Source organism: Sinohyriopsis cumingii, chromosome 4, assembly GCF_028554795.1.
Source record: "Sinohyriopsis cumingii isolate HCF-2022 chromosome 4, ASM2855479v2, whole genome shotgun sequence".
NCBI lineage: Eukaryota > Metazoa > Mollusca > Bivalvia > Unionida > Unionidae > Sinohyriopsis > Sinohyriopsis cumingii.
In genome coordinates, this window is record NC_142964.1 from 9,034,356 (window position 1) to 9,054,745 (window position 20,390).

Genomic DNA, 20,390 nt, shown 5'->3' on the forward strand with positions numbered 1-20,390 from the left:
TGAACATCGGGCTCTGCCTAACCAAAATTGATTATTGTTGGATAATAAATGATCTTATATGACTTGTTTGTTGGCCTTTGTAAGGCATACTGGCTAATAGGTGAATCTTGGGTGGTGCTGTGCAAGGTCGTAATAGCTCAGACCACGATTCACCGAGTAGATCCACTCTCCTGTTGACCTAATGAACAGAAATTATCCTACACATAAGTGCTTGAAGGAAATCGGTGTGTGCTTGGTTTTTACGCATTATTTAGTGCTATATAAATGTTACACTGAGGACAACTATTCAGTAGAAGGACAAATGCTATTAAGATATAACCTAGTCTACCAATGAAACGATATATGTCATCTGATAGGTTTATTGTTCCTATGACCAAAACTGAATTGCATCAACATATTTTGGCTTTCTCGGGTGAATTCATTTGGAACTGTCTAACCTAAAGAAACTTCATCAGTGCCTTCCTTTCATCACTGATTGTTGAAATGGGTGCAATCTAGATGAGATCCAAATCCAGTATCCACCAAATTTTGTTGTACATTATTTGTATATGTATATATTTTAAAACATTTCTCTGTTGTCTTCTTGTCTGAGTGGGGTGGGTGGGTGTGTGGGTATAAGAGAATGTGTGTATGAGTGTGCGTGTAAATGAAGAAAAAATAACTTCCACTATCACGACTTCATGGTCTTAAACTAATGAACATAAATGAAGCGAAATCAACAAGTTTAGTAAAATCAACAAACAGTTTATTTCCCTATCATACAAGCAGAAAATTCAAAATACACTTAACTTATTGTGAATTAAATTCCAATAATCTTAAATGTCTCATCACAATTCCAAAATATAGAATGTTTCGATAAATTCCAAGTTTCGAATGTCCTGCTGTTCCAAAATTATATCATCCAGAATGTTTTTGAAAGAGTTCTCAATAATCCCAAAGTAATGTTTTCGTACCAAAAGTAAAGGAGTCTGTAATTCCAATGAATAAGTTAAATAAATAAATAAGCTTGAGCTATACTTGAACACAGCAATAAACTCATAGATCCCCAAATAATGATATGAAACAGGAATGAGTAATTAAAAAAAATCTCTTTATATACCAATATCACTTGACCTGCGATACAATAAATTTTCTGAGGAAAAAATACTAACTTGTAAACAAGGTCGAAAATGGTGCTCAAGATGGCATCTGTGACAGCCATGTTAGACCTCAGATTGACACCATTTTTATTTAGGACCAACTCCTCTTCCCTAGACAAGGTTCCGATAACACTATACAAACCTTGGCTTATCGAGCAGATATTTCTGTGCTTCGGGTTGTGAATTCCATTGGATGCGGAGGCAAGCCACCGCATCTAATCAAAATCAAATTTGAATACTGTTCCTACGTGATCGAGACAAGGGGAGCACACCACTTGAATGGGCTGATAAAAAAAAAAAAAACAATTTTCCAGTGCCGGACCCTGTTAGCACAAATACTTTTCACCCAAATACACCTGTAATGACTTCGCTCTTGTACATAGTCATATTTTCGATGCTAAACTTGCAAAGCGTCCTTTTTTGGTCAATAGTCGACTTTGTATGTTACTCAGAGTTTGACTTACCATTATACCTTTAAGGAATACCAGATCATTTTTCGCACTACCGATCGACACGTCCACGATCGCTCCCACTCAATATGCAATCGCAACGCACTGAATGGAATACTGCCCCCTTATTGGTCGACCGAAAACCAGGTTATCGGCAAGATAATTTAGCTTGCAATCTGATTAAAATTAGATCTCCACTGTCCTATCTGAAGATCTGACAGCGACCGCTTAGGGGTCATGTTCTGGTGACCTATGTTATTACCATAATCGCTTATTTCAATAGCCAATCAGATGAAGTCTAATATCTTTGCGTTTTGGGAGACTGAGCACTATAGCTGAAGATCGTCAATGTATACGTATACCTATCGATTTGATTTCACTTTCAAATTTCTGAAAGCTGCATTTTCAATGGCTAATACAAAGGTCACCAGAACTTGACCCTTCAGCGATCGCTGTCAGATCTTCACCGGGAACAGTGGAGATCTGATTTTAATCAGATTGATTTAGCCTGATACCCTGGCCTTCTATGATGATCGGCACACCAGGCCCGGCACGCACCGTTGAATAGCCAATCCGGTGAAGAAATTCAATGTGGCGGAAGTAATGCAGAAAAGCATTGTCATTACAGAAATATAACTGAAATATTTCCAGCTGAGAGAGAAATGCTTTATATGAATGAAAGTTTGAGCTGTTACGTTATAGAGTTAAGTTTCAACTTTTTATGATTAACCAGTTTTTATGTCATTGAGCATACATTTGCAATAAGAAACGAATAATCTTGCTTTAAAACATTAACCACGTGTTTCGTTTAAAAAAAACATTTCTTTTCTATACGATATACCTGGAAGAGAAAATTACATTAAAAAAATTCAGAAACTTTACGTATACATTTTGTTGTAACAATGTTTGAGTTATATTGTGAAAATACACGGGCATACATGTTTATACTTTTTGCTTGATATCTTTGTTAATATTTTGATAACCTTGAACTAGAAAATTCAAAATCGCTATGATAATAAAATGTGCCATTTTGGCAGGAATGATGCATGACATTCATCATATTATTTCTCTTTTTGTACATATATGTTGTTGTTGTTGTTATAGGGTTTAACGCCATTTTTCAGCACAAAATAGGCTGTACATGGCGGCCAATATGAATGGTGAAGGAAGAAACCGGGAAAACCCCGTACATATATGTAGCAGTAGTTCCATAAAGACAAGCTGCATACCTCAACAACAAGCGTTTCGCAATATCCAAGCCAATGAACGGAACGTTAGATATGTCTTTCACATTTTTCAGAGCAGCAAGAGTATTGGACTGGGGCGTACTCTCGCATTGTCACACGTTAAACAGCAGTTATAATACGTCCCAGACAACCATAAGATGTTTGTGTAATGGTGCAAAATTTTGTAGAATGATTTCCGTAGTATAATTTCAGTGTACTTTCTGTCTTGGTCAGCGTGAAAAGTAAACATTAAGACTGATGTATTGGCTAGGTCCGCTGTAATTTGGCAGCATGTAATAATTGTCTTCTCCTGCAAAGAGGCACGAATTAAATTATAATTAGGGTTCGCTCTATTAACGATTAAGTCAGATAAGAGTGCAATGTTAACGTGATGTCATAACAGTAAAATATCAAGAGTTAAGATAAACCAGAAAAATGTTCAGAAGTTGTGGTCCATTTGAAACAGGTTCATAAACTGACATTTTCCAGAATAGTTATTAATAAAAGCAGACTGGAGAGGCTTATTCCAATATCGATGAGAGTGATACGGATTTCGGGCGGGTATAGAAGTAATCCCTATTGGCTGAGCTATAAACGAGGTGGGTGTTCCCAGACGGAACTTGGACTTTTAAATAATCTCCCTCGTGCTATTAGGCAGTCCAAGTTTTTCTTCTGAAGGGGAAAGTCTGAGGGATTCTGAGAAAATTAATAAGTAATTTTTCCCCTTAAAAACAACGTCCATAGGACAATGTAGTCTGGAACATTTAGAGACCCACATTAAGAGAAAAGACAAAGGGAATTCGCTGATAAGCGTGCGAATCTCGAATAAAGCAAAATATTATTCTCAATTACATAAAATGTGTTAACTGATGTAAGTTTGTAATTATTGTTACATTTATTCATTTTAAATTCATGTTTCAATTTTTCCTTGAGTTCAGAAATAATCGTGTCTGTTATATGATTCATGTATGGCAAGAATATCATACAATATTTTTTTATGAACGATTATGGATTTAGTTCTTTTGTATATAACATAAATCATGCAGTCTAAGATTTCATGCATTTCTTCTTACACAAATTGTGAGGAGTAAATTATCTGTCTTAAATTATTTTTATCACAAAGACTCCATACTTTGTTTAAGGTATGCGAAAGGTTGATTTTTCCTATGTCTGGAAATATATAAATCGATAATGAGTAAAGTAACCTAGTTATGACAAGGAGTGAAGTCCATTAATTCTTGCGTAATTAAGTTGTGAATTCTTACAACCGAGAATCGAATAATGTGTGCTAACTGGCCTAGTTCAGCTGGTACATGTATAGACTCAGTGGGGTGTGATTGTTGATCTAATGGGATTTAATTTATGTCACAGTCTCAGTTGGAATGGGAGAGCGATGGAAAAGACATTCGTTTACGTTAATATGATTGTGTATCAATATTAGCTTCGAAATGGCCATGGCTAGTTCTGTTGAATTTCGATATACTATATCTGACGCAGATGAGTGGGAATACTGGTGGATCACAGGGAAACTAAAGAAAAAGCTGACAGGTATTTAGGTTGGGTATTATTTATTTTTTTGTTTAAAGGAAATAGCTCCAAACCTATAATGCACAGTTGCGAGAGAGTACAGTCTGCAACCAAGAGGTTGATGACACTATGACACGAGAGAGAGAAAGAGAGAGAGAGAGATGAGGCCGACATATCGTCATCAGTGATTTGCTGAAGACCGGAAGCACCAGGTGATGCTGTCATGCCGGCAATCTGAGTTTGATCAGTCATTCGATCATATGATGAAATGTGTTCTATCAATATAATAACGGCTAATTGAGTTTTGCATAATTTTGTTACTTTATTTCTGAGAGAAAGCGAATCATTCATAAACGATTTCATTTTTTTTATGTAACTGATTAAAAAATTGTATTTTACATACGGGGGTTCGTGTTATTTTATTCTGAATCTCTGCTCAGATCTATGTTATTCTATCCTAAATATCATATTTTATTTTACTGTTTACTCGATCCGAGCAATAACACCATGATCGACAATTTTCTGGATAACAATAACCAAAAACCAAAAACCGCAAATCTCCACCACCGTTTGACATTTTGCATATTTGACCAGTTATGCAATTCAAGTTATAATTAAACAGACTGTTAAAACTAGAACACGTCTTTAAAACTTGCATCTTAAGTTGATGCATTCTGAGTTGCTTCGCTTCAACCTGTGCTGTAATTTATATGGTAGGAGTATATAAAAAAAATTACTGCGCGGAGCGTATATTAATTCTTCTTTCAAAAGGTTGTAACTGTATTGGTGCATTCTGCATATATTTGGTCCGTCTGCAACATACACTATTTTCCGTTTAAAAAATTACATAAAAATGTCAATATTGCTTTGGATCCAGTAATAACTATCCAAAGTCAAAATATCATCAATGCCTGACTAGTAATATATTTCTTAAGATCGTTAGTGTTTCAACGTGACCAGCTAAACCCAGCATCTACTCACAACGGAACACATTTTTTAATGTCAGCATTATCCAGTTAAAAGCTACAAAAATATAATAATTTCTGTCTGAAAACAAATCTGTTATTTACGATATAGATCTATTCTCTGAGCAACACCGCTCCGGTGGCCTAGTGGTCTGAGTGTTCGCCTTGGATGCGGGAGGTCGCAGGTTCGAACCCCTGCCGAGGCATACCAAAGACTCGTAAAAATGGTACTAACCGCTGCCTCGCTTGGATCTCAGCAATAACAGGTTAGTGCTAATATGACTGGGTGGGACATGATGCTAAATGTCTGCTGCATGATGCCCAAATGCTAGACATCAATATAAACTGCCACACTGCAGACATCGTAGCGATATCGCTGATTTTTTTTTAAAAAAATCTACCTTAACAAATCTATATCTCACACACATATCACATATTCTCTGATGATTTTATTCATGTAGTACATATATTAATACTTGACCTATCCCGATTTCCAGTCACATCGTAACTAGCAAAATATTTAGCATGGGTATGCTAGAGAGCTTGCCATTAGCTTCCCTTCAGTTGGTGGTTCTTCATGGGATTTTTTCTGGGTTATTCCTTATCAAATATACGTGCTGCCATGTATAGTCGTGTGCTGCAAAATGGCGCTAAACCCAAAACAACAACTAGTAAAAGATTATTTTTTATAAAGAAAAATCTTTAGAAATGGCAAAATTTAAAGTTACAAAAGTCGCATCGCATAAATAGGAATCTATTACATTACAAACCTACTCTTACCCACCCCATCCTCATTATATTTCATTGATGCATTTTAAAATACAAGTATGATGCATGACAGTAAAGTCGGTATATTCGAAAAAAATTGAAACTTATCATAAAATAATGATTTAACACACTCGATAAACTTCCGTTTAAATATAGCATCTCCGACACAATTAATTCACAAACAGGCCATCTCTCACGCACCCACCCACCCCAAGTCATTCCACATGGCGGAAAATAACATAACTGTATAGTGACACTTTAAAGGTCACTGGACACCTTTATTGTACCAACGTGTGATATTATTATAGTCATAAACAAAATGCATTTGTTGTGTATGCACGCCATAAAAATGTCTAATTATACTTAAAAATCAGTTTTTTTCAATGAATAATTTATTCGACAATCTCTGTAAACAATCGGTAGTTTCCGCGTGCCAAAAACGGATATGACGTACATTTATCCCTTTTATTCAACCTAGCCATTTAAGTGTTTAATTTCCCCACGTAAATGTCAGTGGGACGCATATCTTACGATCGTGCTTTTGTACAGCAAATACGGTGCACTGTGTTGCACACGGATGTAACCAACAGAGCGATGATGGGGCAAAAGGGTTCTTTCTTTTTCCGAAAGACCCTGTTTACCTGAAAAAAAGTCGATTGAAGCTGTGGGATCCAATTGGGTGAGGGATGGGAAAGTTGTATCATTTATGCCAGATTATAGTCGATCTGGCCCAAAGACAATTCAGCCCAAGACAATTTGGCTCAAATTGGGCCGAAATTTAGTCAATATTTGGAACAAGTTCTTTTCTTCAAATAACAAGTAGATACTATGTAAGATAGGTTTTAGGAAAAAGGTTTTAAGAAGAATTTTGTTATATAAACAAACCAAACTATCCTGATATTCTTTTTTAAAAAACAATAATTAATCATACTTCCTAACGTGTGTGTGTATATATATATATATATATATATATATATATATATATATATATATATATATATATATATATGAGAAGGAGAGACAGAGAGAGAGAGAAAACACAAAATGACATATCTTGCTCGTTCTAATGAAAATATTTATATACATTTATTTGTATGCTAAAAAATTTATATATATGCATCTGCACAACGACATTCCCAATTTAAGTCTTCCGGTCAAATTATCAATATTGATTCATAAAACAATAATACTTAAAAGATACTATTCTACATTATACGTATACATTTTTCTAAGGGTAGCGTACATGAGATATTATAACAAATATATTTAATTTTGGGCTTCAGGTTGCAACATTACTGCATATAATACACACTCGATTACACATGCGAGAGAGAGAGAGAGAGAGAGAGAGAGAGAGAGAGAATAATGTTGATCATGTCTGTATTTAGTTTTTGCAATATGAAGCTCTTACCAGTTAATTTTATTGCTTGTTTTTATCTTTCAAGTTGTCTTAGTGTGTAAATTGAAAGCTTGTCATTACTAGTCAATATCGTTAATCATATTTGCTCCATTATTCCGTACAAATTAGAAAGGAAATAAGTTTGTGTTGAATTTGTTTGTGCTCTCCCCCCCCCCCCCCCCCCGGCACGGTACAATAAAATTGATAAACAAAAACTTATTTGAAAATAAAATGAAAGAAACTAATTTTTTCTTCATCATGCGAAATTTATTAAAGAAAAACATATATCCACGAACTCCGTATATGTAGCGGAATCCGGCTTGCGTATACATCCTTACTGTATTGTGTATCGCTTATGTCAGGTAACAAAATTGCAAAAGAGACGAAAATATCCCCCGATTGCTTTAAGGCACCTGCCATTCACGCATGGTAAGTTACAAGGTACAAACTGACCAATATTATATTGTATCCAGGTTAACTATTCGACGGTATCTCGCAAATAAAAGATCACTATTTTAAAATACATTCACTGTCAGTGTAAAGGATACTCTTTCGCTAACATGGGTTATAAAAGTATTATTAAAGCAAGTTAGTATTGTGTATAATATTTGCCCTGCAAACATCAATTAGGATTACATATGGCAAACAAACAGAAGCCCGCATGATGAATAAACACATCTGGCAGCGAGCAATAAACTCTTTGCTTAAAATTGCCGACAGGATATCAAATACAATGGTTATTTTATTACAAAGCAAACCAACCCCAGAAACTTACTTTTGTATCTTTTAAGTGTGATGATTTTTTCTTATGAAATCGGCCGACATAAGGAGGCCAAGTTTGGTTCATTTGAATTCTTTTAAGTGTGCCGATTTCTTTCTTTTTTATGAAGTCGGCCGACATAGGGAAGCCAGCATTGGTTCCTTTTTACCTGTATTAACGGGAATTTTCAAAATTAATTGAAACAATGGAACAGTTTTGAAAGCGGCACAATCTAGTGCGTCGTGCACCCATATCGATATAAGGCTAAACAGTAAATAAGTTTTCAGTAGTTTTATCTAAATGTTCCCTATCCATAGTTTATAGTGTTTTACTTTTCGACAACAAGAAGCATGTACTTCGTCTTGTGTGGATAAATTTACGTCATTTCCGATTGGCGTCCTCTATATTTCTTTTTTATGTGCGAGTATAACTACTTTTAATTATGTAATTCAAATCTGGTGTAAAAAGTAAAATGTTGTAGTATGGCCAGTGGCCTTTAAATTAATACCCACTACTTCTTTAATTGACATATTTGTGACTAATATAATGAATAAGCCAGAGATAACACGTCCAAAAATAATTGATTTAATGCAGCAGCATACAAACAGAGCGCGGACGGGGCGTTTTCCACGGGCGCCAGTGGTTTTGGGGTGCCATAACCACGGGCGGGCGTCAAAGGTGTTGGTGCTCCAAAACCCTTTTGGGCCAACATCGTCGCCCTAGGCGCCAAAATCTTTTGTACGCCAACGATTTAATGCTCTGTCTTAGTTGCCACCTCATTTTTGCATTACTTCCGCCATCTTTAATTCCTCCACCGGTACACAAGCTTTAATAATTTTGATAACTAACAGCAGCATCGATTGGTTGTTGTTATGACGACCTATAAACCTTGCGTAAATATCTGACCTACTTTTGGCAATTGACAATGTTCTCTCACAAAGTCGTGTCTGTAAAAATCTACAATTTCCACGCAATTCATCTGTTCAAAGGAGCAACTTTCCAAGAAAGATTTATGCAAATGTCACAAAGTTAAAAATATGAAAAGGAATGAAAATAGTATACATACATTGCAATATTTTTCTTCCGAATCAAAACAACTGCCAACACCAGTGCTAGCTGTCTGTGCATCAGCTGATATGCATGTGCACGCTCACTACTTGTTTACAATCGTCAAGAGAGTGTATATGTTATCTCTAAGTGGGTCTAGATTGCAGAATGAGAACGCGACCTCTTCAAGGTCTGAATATATTAACCAAGAAACAAATATGTGACGTTTATGGAAAGTTGCTGAGACAAATTTATGTTGCCTGCTTAAAAGACCTAAGGAGAGGCATTTGATTAGATTATATATATAAAAAATTGATATTATTTACGTTCACATTATTATATACGTTAAGGCAAAGCGCTCATGAAAACGACAGTTGGAATAGCTAGAGAGCAAAGCGCTCGTGAAAACAACAGTTGGAATAGCAAGCAAAGCGCTCGTGAAAACGACAGTTGGAGGACACGATATAATAGAGTATACATTGGTTTGGCTGACCAGGATTGGTTAATATTGTAAGCTATGTTTTAGGAAAAAAGAATCTTTTGAGAGCTTATCCTAGTTGTAAGTGAGAGAAAAAAATAGAGACATTGTTTTATTGATGGAATTTTAGTTCTTTAACAGTCTTGAGTTTGGAACACTCATTACTAAAATTAGCACCTCTTTGGTGCGGAATTGAAAGCACATGTTTCAAACACATGCATGTCCAGAAAATGCCGCGGCTCATATATTTCCTCTACACAAAAGCTGACATCCAGGTTTCATCTATACTGATAAATATAGGTTTGCTCATGAGCACTCAAAGGTTTTTAAGTTATTGAATTTTTAATATCATGGTGTTTGCACAGGTTTACTATGGGAACTGAATTAGTACCGTGAGTCTTGGAATAGAAAGCACAGCGCTAGGGAAAGAAGTGTTGGAATAGCAAGCAAAGCGCTCGTGAAAACGACAGATGGGATAGCAAGCAAAGCGCTCGTGAAAACGACAGATGGGATAGCAAGCAAAGCGCTCGTGAAAACGACAGATGGGATAGCAAGTAAAAAGGTCATGAAAACGACAGTTGAAATAAAAAGCTTGGCTGTCACCTGATTTCCCACTAAATACGAGACATAACCCAAAGTAAAACGGATGGTTTGCATCTTCAATTTAATCAGTCATGTTGTCTTCATTACATTTTTAACTTGAACCAAGGATGTATCAACGTTATGGTCGAACTGGAAAAGCTATGGTTGTATCTACGTAACATGAAAATGGAACAAATCATGGTTGTATCAACGTTATGCTGGAGCTGGCAAAGCTACGGATGTATCAACGTAAAATGAAAATGGAAAAAATCATGGTTTTTTCAACGTTATGACGGAACTGGAAAAGCTATGGTTGTAACAATATTTTGATTGAATCTTATATCATTTGACCATAAACAAAGGTTCTAAACTGACTGCCGTGTCGAAACAAGCAACGCATAATTTAAGACTGAAAAGTAACAAACTCTTCACCCTCAAATGTAATACATCACGACTATAGATGTTACAAACTACATCAAACATATTAAAATAAACCTCACGTGTGGATGTATTAATTCCAAATACCGTAATACTGGAGGGAGCGGATGGTGGAGGAGAGGATTTGAAGCTTGTGTTACCCCTCCCCCAAACAAAATTAATAAATAGGAGCGAAACAATAGGAACGTTTCCTAGAATATGTTTTCTATTAACGTAATTGTTTGCACACACACACACACACACACACACACACACACACACACACACACACGATATTTCCAGATATCACTGTAATATCAAACGCGATTACGTATGTATTTTGTTACTTTTAATAATTTTCTCTTTCCCAAGCGACAGCTCTGGTGGCCTATTGGTTAGAGCATCCTCCACGTATGCCGTAGGTCGCGGGTTCGAACCCAGGTCAAATCATACCAAAGACATTTTTAAAACTAGTGCTTGCAGCTACCTCGCTAGGCGCTCGAAGTTAGTGTTAGGACTGGTCAGTCTTGTGTCAGGATAATGTGACTAGGTGGGACATGATGCTACATGTCTGCAGCATGATGTTCCGGTAGCTAGACATCATTATACACTGCCACACTAAAGACATCTTAGCGATATGACTGAAAAATCGATAAAACTACTTTAAAAATCCAAATCTCTCTCTCTCTCTCTCTCTCTCTCTCTCTCTCTCTCTCTCTCTCTCTCACACACACACACACACACACACACACACACACACACAAAACATGTTTAGTGTCCCTATCTTTTACTGTACAATTTTGCTTCTTGTTGACGAATTTTCAAACATCAATTTATATATTTTTTTTTTTTAAATATGACTTGAGTTGATAGACTGTCTTGCTCAAAATGTTTGATTTGTAATATGTCAGCTTAATTCGTTTGCTCAAGATTTTATTCAGACCCATAAAACTCTTTTCAGTAGTGTTAAATGATGCTCGGGGTCCCTTCAAAGCCCCTTAAGACTATTGCGAAATCAAAATCTGGTTTTATGAAGTTTTGGTTTGTTGGCTAATCTATTTCATATGGACTCCCAAATGCCTGGGGGTGGGTGGGTTGAGACCATTCACTTTGTATCATGCGGCCACATGACCTAGGTCCATTATGGGGGTTCGATTTCTCAAATGGAGGCCGTCGTCTTTGATTTACAACACTCAAGGCTGCCAGTTAGGAGTATCCTCAGTTTGTATCGTTAATGTATGTAAAATCTCGTCGTTGTTTCATTTAGTTATGTATAAAATTCAGAATGCTTCTATTTATGGTGAACTCATACTTTATTTTATCGCTAAGTATATTTTAAATTTTGGATAATCTGTTTTTTGCAATAAAATCTCTTATTTGGGACACTTAAATTTGTATCGTTAAATACAAATTTTCATTTCATATATTATTAGTTTTATTGCTATGTTTGCTATCTACAGATATTACACAATTCTGACAGAGTGAGGTAAGGCGAATTTGTTTGCATTTGCAGCATGTACAGTGGAGAGAATGTTGGCATACATCTGTCCTGCTTTCACGTACTGTGATTGAAGTGTCTTCATGTTGTTGATGTAGAAATTGTGCATGAGCAAAGCACATAGCTAATCAAAACAACTTTTCTCAGGTGTTTGAAACATCAGCCTGAACTAGTCCAAAGTACATTGCAACAGAGTGAGGAAATTTTGAAAGATGATTACTGCACCATAACTGAGGGAATATTGTGGTCAGCGAGACACGTACCAATTAACATTGACATATGGGTTAGGCTCGCAATAAATCGCTATCCTGCTATGGTGGTGGTAGGGTGATGCTCTTGAAGGGGGCATGATTGATTTTTAATTAGAAACCGTTGGGATAATGGTAAGATAGATGGAGAGGCTATGTGAATTGCCGGAAAGAAGGTGGAGACAATCTAGAGAAAATATGTGCCATTTTGAAAAAGTGGGGTTTTCCAGAAATAGTTATTAATAAAAGTGGAATAGAGAGAATTATTCTAACTTCGATGGGCGTGTTAAATTTTTGACGGTTAGATAAAGTTAATCCTGATTGGCTAAGCTAAACGAGAGCTGTTTGTTTCCCAGACGAAATTCAATGTTGTAAGTTATTTCCCTCGCGAAATTAATCAGTCTTAGTTTATGAAGGAAGCCAAGAAGTTGACTCGTGGAAATAAGAAGTATTTCTCGTTATAAATTTTTCAAGTGACGGCTGTCTGGAAGTTGAGGGACACTGACCTTAGGGGTGCAAAGAGAGATTCGGCTTCATAGTAAAGAGAGCGAGTCTCAGAATGTACAAGGTAGTGTCTGAATTGCATATAATATGTTCACTAATTTGCACTCACAGAGCGGGAGAGTTGACAAAAATGTCGGCATTTTCAATTCCAGATGAGCATTATCAACAAAAAGTGATGCTGTTTGGTATGAAAAATTATCCTTCAACATTCCAATATATAATGAACATTATAACATGTGATCTAGATAATTGTGACGCGTGCATCGACGAGGCCACCAACTACAACGATACCTGGAAAGATCACTTGGATACCATGCGTAATTTGATAGGCTCGTGATGAAAATTTGACAATTAATTTAGGCAAAAGTGAATTTTGCCGTGCTTGTGTTACATTTCTGTGACATATCGTAAGGCACTGTCAAATTAAACTTAGAGAAGTTGTCTCTGAATTCCCAGTGTCTGTTAGTAAGGCTTCAGTCAAATATTTAAAATGTATGTTGATACAGATGATGTATGGGTTGGTGGAGTATTAATTTAAGAAAATAGAAATGGTGTGGATTGTCCAGTCTTTTCTTTTTATTAACACTAAACAAGAATCAGAGAAATTATTCCATAGTTGAGAACGAATGCTTGGCTTTAGCATTGGCATTACAACATTTTGAAGTGTATGTTAGTTCAGCTCCATCTCCGATCATAACCCTCTTCCTCAGATACATCAGATATTGTTGAGCTGGAATTCGCTGCTGCATAAATACAACATTGTCCTAAGGTACATAAAGGGAAAAGATATTTTGATTGCAGATGCACTTTCACGTGTATCGAAGAACTATATTGCTTTATTTTGTATATATTTTGTGTCATTCATAAGAAATCTTACGATGTAATTTTATTTATTATAGTATCGTGTGTATCGTATAACTAATATGTAATATCAAACTGTATTGTATAACGCTTTCTTTTTTTATGAGGTAAGGTGTTATGTGTATTTAATTTATATTGTGTTCTGGACCATTGATTGATGTTAGAGTTTTGACCTACATGACATTTGTCATATCTTTAAGATGCTTTCTAGAACTGAGTTCAAGACCTAGCCTGGATTATGACCTTAAAATGTACTGGAAGAGAACTTGTGGAGAAAAAAAAATTAATCAGTTTTTGTTTGAGAAAATGCTATTGCGACATTGGTCAAGTGGGAATGCACATACTTACGTTATTGTTATCAAAGTCTTCATTTCTGTTTTAATGTCAGTCTTTGAGAAACTGTGATGAAAGTTTATTGTTGTGTTCAGTTATAGTTTGAGAGGAATTATTTATTTAAATTATTTATTGGAATTAAAAGGGTGCTCAGTGACTTTTTGGAATAAACCGCTACTTTCGGTATATTGAGGATTCATTCAAACACATTTTGGATTACATCACTGTGGTACACCAGCCTTATTAGTACATCAGCACATTTACGATTATATGAATTCTTTTGGAACATTCTTCTTTGGAAACAAATTGATAGTTGAATTGTACTAAAATGGTTGGTCTAGCGCCTTTCTGTTACTGAGTTTGAGACCACGGGGTCCTGACTGCAGTATTTACTATGGTTTTCCAGCCTTACGACATTTATCTGTTCATGCCATCTATCAGGTTCTGTTTTCTATAAGTCTGAGTAGTAATCCTTTCTGTATTTCATATCCGTTACGTTCATTTTTCACAGGCTCCTACGGTGCCATCCGTAATTTTAAATTCGCACAGGATCCAAAAGCGACATTTAATTTTAATGTTTATGTTTCATGCATCATGATAGTGACCCCGCAATAAAAATCTCTTTGACTCCATAGGGACATTTTCGTAGTGCTAATTATCTTTATGCCCATAGTGACATTTTAATCTCCGAATTCAGATACTGTCAGTATATCGTAGTCGATGCTGTGCCAGAATTTCATGCAATCACTGCTACTTTTTCTCTTTTTTTTTTTTTTTTTTTTGCCCTTCTTATTCGTTTTCCTTGTCCATTATTATTATTATTATTATTATTATTATTATTATTATTATTATTATAACGATCACTTGAAAACTTACATACTTGCAATCGTAGTTTAAATACCCGTGCCATTCTTTTACTATATTAGAAAAGAAAGAAATTAAATTCTTCGGAATTTATTTTTCATCTTTACACTATATTCCGTTTCTTGAAGAGTGACATCGCAACAGTAGATTGAAACTAGGTCGTAACTTTGAGGTATAACATTTAACAAATTTCAGTACGGACGCACGCGGATTCCGCCTTCCTGCCGAATTAGTGAGTATCCTGTGCTTACACCCGTGGGTATAATGAAATTTTTATAATATTATATCTCGTTGTCCTCGATTACCATTAGAATGATTTCATTTATCCTTGTTTACATTCCGGAGCCCCGGGCGACCAAGAGGTCTAAGACGCTCGCTATTACATTATAGATTATTGATATCTTACTTCTGTTCGGTTCGAGTCTCGGCTCTGCAGGGCCAACGTGGATATGTGAGAAAGCTAACCAGTAGCTTCGCGCGGGTCGGAGATTCTTTTGAGAGTTTTCTGGATTCTCCCTCCACCAAATATGCTGCAGGTCATTTATAGTCCATAATGTGCTGATAAATGGTGTTAAACCCACTAAAATAAACCATTGTTTTCGTTCCATTTTAAGTTGGTTTACTTAGTAATTCAAGGCAACGAAGTTCACCCAAATAGTACGACAAATGTGAAATCTCACATAAGAGAAGGACGTGGTAATCTCACGCCAGTGTAATAGTAGGATCTGAGTTTTTTCTTCCTGTTTTGTTTTGTTGATTGTTTGTTTGTTTGTTTTAAATTTCGTTTGATTTGTGGTCGTGTGATAAGTATATTTGAAGATAGTACAAATCCCCATATTCGGTATTACAATCGGAATATCTCATAGCTGCATACAAAAAAAAAAAGAGTTGGCAAGTTTGTGTTGAACAGTTTCAGAAGGTGATTCAGTATAATTTATTGCAATGCAATTAGGTAATTACGTTAACAGCAGAGCCTATTACCTTTATAGTGCAATTATCAGGCTTCTGTGAGAAGATTGTCTACTCTATCCATCCACGCGCCAGGCGCTACACGGGGATATGAATCGTTATCATATACATATACTGTTCTTGAGATATAATTTACAAATGTGTGAGGTATAAAAAAGGAAATTTTGGGGAAATGTACATAGGCCAGTTCAAAATTTGCGGTTTTACTTATTCAGAGTATGCAGTTATGGTTGTATGTCCTATCCAAACGCACGATTAGGTGAAAAGCTTGTCTTTATTAATGTTTTTATTCGTGTGAAAGTGAAAAACAAAAGGGATTGGTATCATCCACCTCCTTACTTTTTCAAATAAATCTATAAGGACAATGTAATAAGATAATCCAGGTACTTGTTCCTTATAAATGCCTACCTGTATGAGAATTTTTTTGGACTAATTCATCAAAATTTCCAATAAAAAGTTAAATTCAGTACTGTATACTTTTTATTTATTTATTTTGTTTGCTTTATTGCATAGTTATATTGTGCTGTTATTTTTTGTTTCATAACAATATTAACTTATTTTTTTTAATGGGTTAAAATAATGATAAAATCACAGACAAATGAAGATGTTTATGCGGGGTGGGGGGGATGGATGCTACAGTAACCTGAGCTGTGAGCAGCATTAAAAACTTGAGAAGTTTAAACAAAAAGTTACGGGGGGGGGGGGGGGGGGGGCGTCTTATTCTTCTAAAATAACAACCACATCTCAGTAGAAGATACAAATAAAAATTTGTATTCATCTTTTTTACAAATACTTCAATCTCATATCCAAATGTATCTAGCAAGTTTGATACTGTATTGTAGCAGTAATAATAAAAACAAATTGAGTTGGTTGGTAGCAGCTATATTTATATTCAGTGAGTGTATAGTTGCTTCCAAAGCAGTTATCAATAAAGTACCTTACAATAAATCACAATATCTGTACTATAAATATATGTATTTTTATTGTACAGATAAAGTGATTTTGTGTGGTGATTTTTTTTGTTGTACTTTATTGATAAAATATCAGACTCTGTAGTTGTTACCTGTACCAGCTGCTGAAGGGGCAGAGAACTGACATGCATTTCCAGATTAACATACACTGGTTTTGTTTTTTATAATACAGCTCTATTCCCACAAAATGAAGATAAGTACAAAAAATATCTGCATTTAGATACTTAAATAAAACCTCTATCAGACGAAACCCACCCTGATCAACATATTTTGTGGATTTTTCAGGAAAAGTCATATCAAATTCTTACCAATAATGTGAAGTTTAAAAGGAAAGCCAAATGATTTCATTTGCGCAGGTTATGATGTAAAATTTTCATGCTATTCTTGAAATTTTTCAGGGTTAAATGAATGGGAGCCACATAAAGAGGGGCACCCTCTAGGTACAAAATCGGCCAGACCGATGCACCCCCTAGTTACATTGTTATCACTACTTAGTAAGGACTACACTGACATCGACCCTGATATTCCAGTCATGCACATCAACATCTTACATTACTGGACTTAGCCAGAACTGGAAGGATTGGTAATGGAGGGTAGACCAACAATTAGATGTCCGCGTTTTCTTTCCTTTTTCAGGCATTACTGGTCTACAACCAGTAATTGCATACACACATACCCACACAAAAAAGCTGAGATCTACTTGATGGTTTAGGGCCCACTGCATTATGAACTATCTGCATAAACAGTTGTCTGACACAATCCAAAAGATAGCTTGAAGGGAAAACAATATTAAGTGTCAAAAGCTTCTCAGATTACTCCTAAGATCCATCGGTCACTGGACCGTGTCTATCATACTATAAAAGAGACAAGATAAGTAACTTTCAAGCATTCCCTTCCACACCTGATCCACAATCTCATGCTGTTATTCAAGTCCAGGAAGGCACTCATCCATAATCTGTGGTTTATCACAACATTTTTAGCCCATTTCCAGTAATGAAAACCTGACATCTGGAAAGAGACATCACTTTGTATTACTTAACCTTACTGTATGAATTAAATATTGGTAATGAAAATGTATTGGATACAATATGGCCACTTTCAAGGGGTAAATTTGATATACTTTGGACTATTATGCTTTCGACATGCAGCATCAGTAGGGTGGCCAATCGGTACTTTTGTACATAAACTTATTGGTGCTGAGAAAATTAACATATAGAGGAGGTTGGCACTGGTAATGGGGCCATATAAAATGGGGACCACTGTACACAAATCACTAATTTTCAGCATATAAGAAAGCAAGTGGTGTTGCTCTCTATGTCAGTACAAATGGTGTTAGAACCATTAATACACAAAATAATTTAAGCTACAATTTGAGATACTTACAAGAAAATTCACAGCGATACCAACGCATATATCATTCTTGATGCTGCGCTGAATCAACTGTAGAGGATAGAATTGACCTCTTTCTTTTCATTTTTTATATTTCAGACATTATCCATATGGAGATAAACACAGTCTCCTTTGGTTGTAGATGATCAGCAGTCATAAGGATTATAATGCATGGGTCCCATTGCAACAGAAAAGGAGGCATAGTATTCGCTGAGTCAGAGATAAAACCAAGAAAGATCCCCAACCAAAATGTAGTTTACAGATTAGTACAAAGAGAGACCCATAGTGGAAAATCTGGCACACACTTTCACCATGCTCGTATGTTCTACACAAATATATTCCCCAACTTTACCATGGTTAGTGTCGAGAAGCCACCATGTTTTCTTCGTAAATTTTCCCCAGATGGTCGTTACTTTGTTGCCTTTTCATCAGATCAGACTTCCATTGAAATTTATACCTTCCAGGGGCCTGCTGCAGCAGAGGATTTATTACAAGATGTCCGTGGGGACTACATGGCCCAAGGAAATAATCAGGCAAATGTAAACATACGAAGCAAGTTGTTTGAACGATTCTTTAGACTAAAACATTCCACAATAGTTGCTAACACTGGCAGCCATTTAAACAGGGAATGCAGCTTGTTCACAGATGATGGGAACTTTGTAATTGTGGGATCAGCTGTCTATGTTCCTGAAGATCCTCATCCACATTTCTATGATGTATACCGAAATAATGAATCTCCAACGCCAAACTCAAGATCCCCGTTAGAAGACTACACTCTCCATATTGTGGAACTAGAAACTGGACGATTGTGCGACACCCGGCATTTTAAATGTGATAAGATATTTTTGTCACACAATCAAGGTTTGTACTTGTACAAAGACACACTTGCAGTCTTGTCAGTTCAACAGCAGACCATACATATCTTTCATATCACATCTGATGGTAGATTTGTCGATGTGCGTAGTATTGGAACATTCTGTTATGAAGATGATGCGTTGTACTACCATTATGTAAATGAGCCTTCCACATTTAACCAGCAAACGCAGCGACCATTTAGCGAGCCTACAATCAATTCTCTGAAGCACAGATTGTTGGTGTTTTTGTTTAAAAGAGCAAAGGAGTCAAATTCACTTTATGAACTTCGAAAGTTTTACCAGTATTTTGACCAATTTAGAGCACTAAGAATGTGGAAAATACAGCTTCTTGATGAGAATCATTTGTTGATTAAATATGCCAGTGAAGATGTTGTGACACTGAAAATCAATGATCCTAACTCTCAGCCGTCATTCTTTGTAGTGTATAACATGATCACTACACAAGTTTTAGCAGTGTCTGAAAATACCTCCGAAGAGTTACTGGAATTGTTTGAAAACTTCTGTGACTTTTTCCGCAACGCCACTCTTCATGCTGAGGCACAATTCCCATGTTCCTGTTCAAGTAATATCTATGCAAGACAGATCCAGCAAAGGTTCAAGCAGACAATTATTCATGCCAAGTTTGGAGGGTATACGGAAGCAGTGAAGCGAATTTTGGCCCAGCTACCAATTAGTGCACAGTCCTACAGCAGTAGTCCTTATCTGGACCTTGCCCTATTCAGTTATGATGACAAATGGGTGTCAGTAATGGAAAGACCCAAGGCTTGTGGAGACCATCCTATCAGGTTTAATGTTTATGAATGTTTTTATTTTTTTTTTTATAAAGAATAAAGAAGAAAAGAAAATAACACAATTATTTTTTTTGGGCAAACCTTGCCCAGGTACAGAGAAATAATTAGTATTATAATTGAATTTGTTTTACTGTAGTTTTATATAGACTTTTAAGATAAAATATCATATTTGGCCTTCTTCGTTAAGTACATGTATCATGATGAGAAAGAAAGCAGATATTTTAAAAGCATCAAAGGTTGCTACATGTTGAGTAACCATCCACAGTGCTTTAACCTTAGGCTCAAAATTGAAAGTACCCATACTGTTTGTACACAATAGGAATCCTAATC

The 20,390-nt window shown here is 35.9% G+C and overlaps 2 protein-coding genes across 10 annotated transcripts in view; one reads left to right on the forward strand and one right to left on the reverse strand.

The window, feature by feature from the left end:
* LOC149800592 (putative palmitoyltransferase ZDHHC13) overlaps nt 1-9,435 on the reverse strand; it is a 29,665-nt gene extending 20,230 nt beyond the window's left edge. The window contains exon 1 of the mRNA XM_089954571.1: nt 9,300-9,435. The gene's annotated coding sequence lies outside the window, so the exon portion shown is untranslated. The remainder of the gene's footprint in view (nt 1-9,299) is intronic.
* The window catches only part of LOC149800593 (DET1 homolog), a 32,543-nt gene that overhangs the window by 5,371 nt on the left and 6,782 nt on the right, over nt 1-20,390 (forward strand). Inside the window, exons 1-3 of one of the 9 annotated variants that reach the window (XM_089954564.1) lie at nt 15,269-15,297; nt 17,404-17,588; nt 18,494-20,054. In XM_089954564.1, coding sequence (XP_089810690.1) covers nt 18,562-20,054 — 1,493 coding nt within the window. In that variant the 5' untranslated portion in view covers nt 15,269-15,297; nt 17,404-17,588; nt 18,494-18,561. Of the gene's footprint in view, nt 1-15,215; nt 15,325-15,480; nt 15,602-15,912; nt 16,018-16,058; nt 16,182-17,403; nt 17,589-18,493; nt 20,055-20,390 lie in introns of those variants that run through there. The other 8 variants (XM_089954563.1, XM_089954562.1, XM_089954566.1 and 5 more) reach the window with 8 other exon arrangements.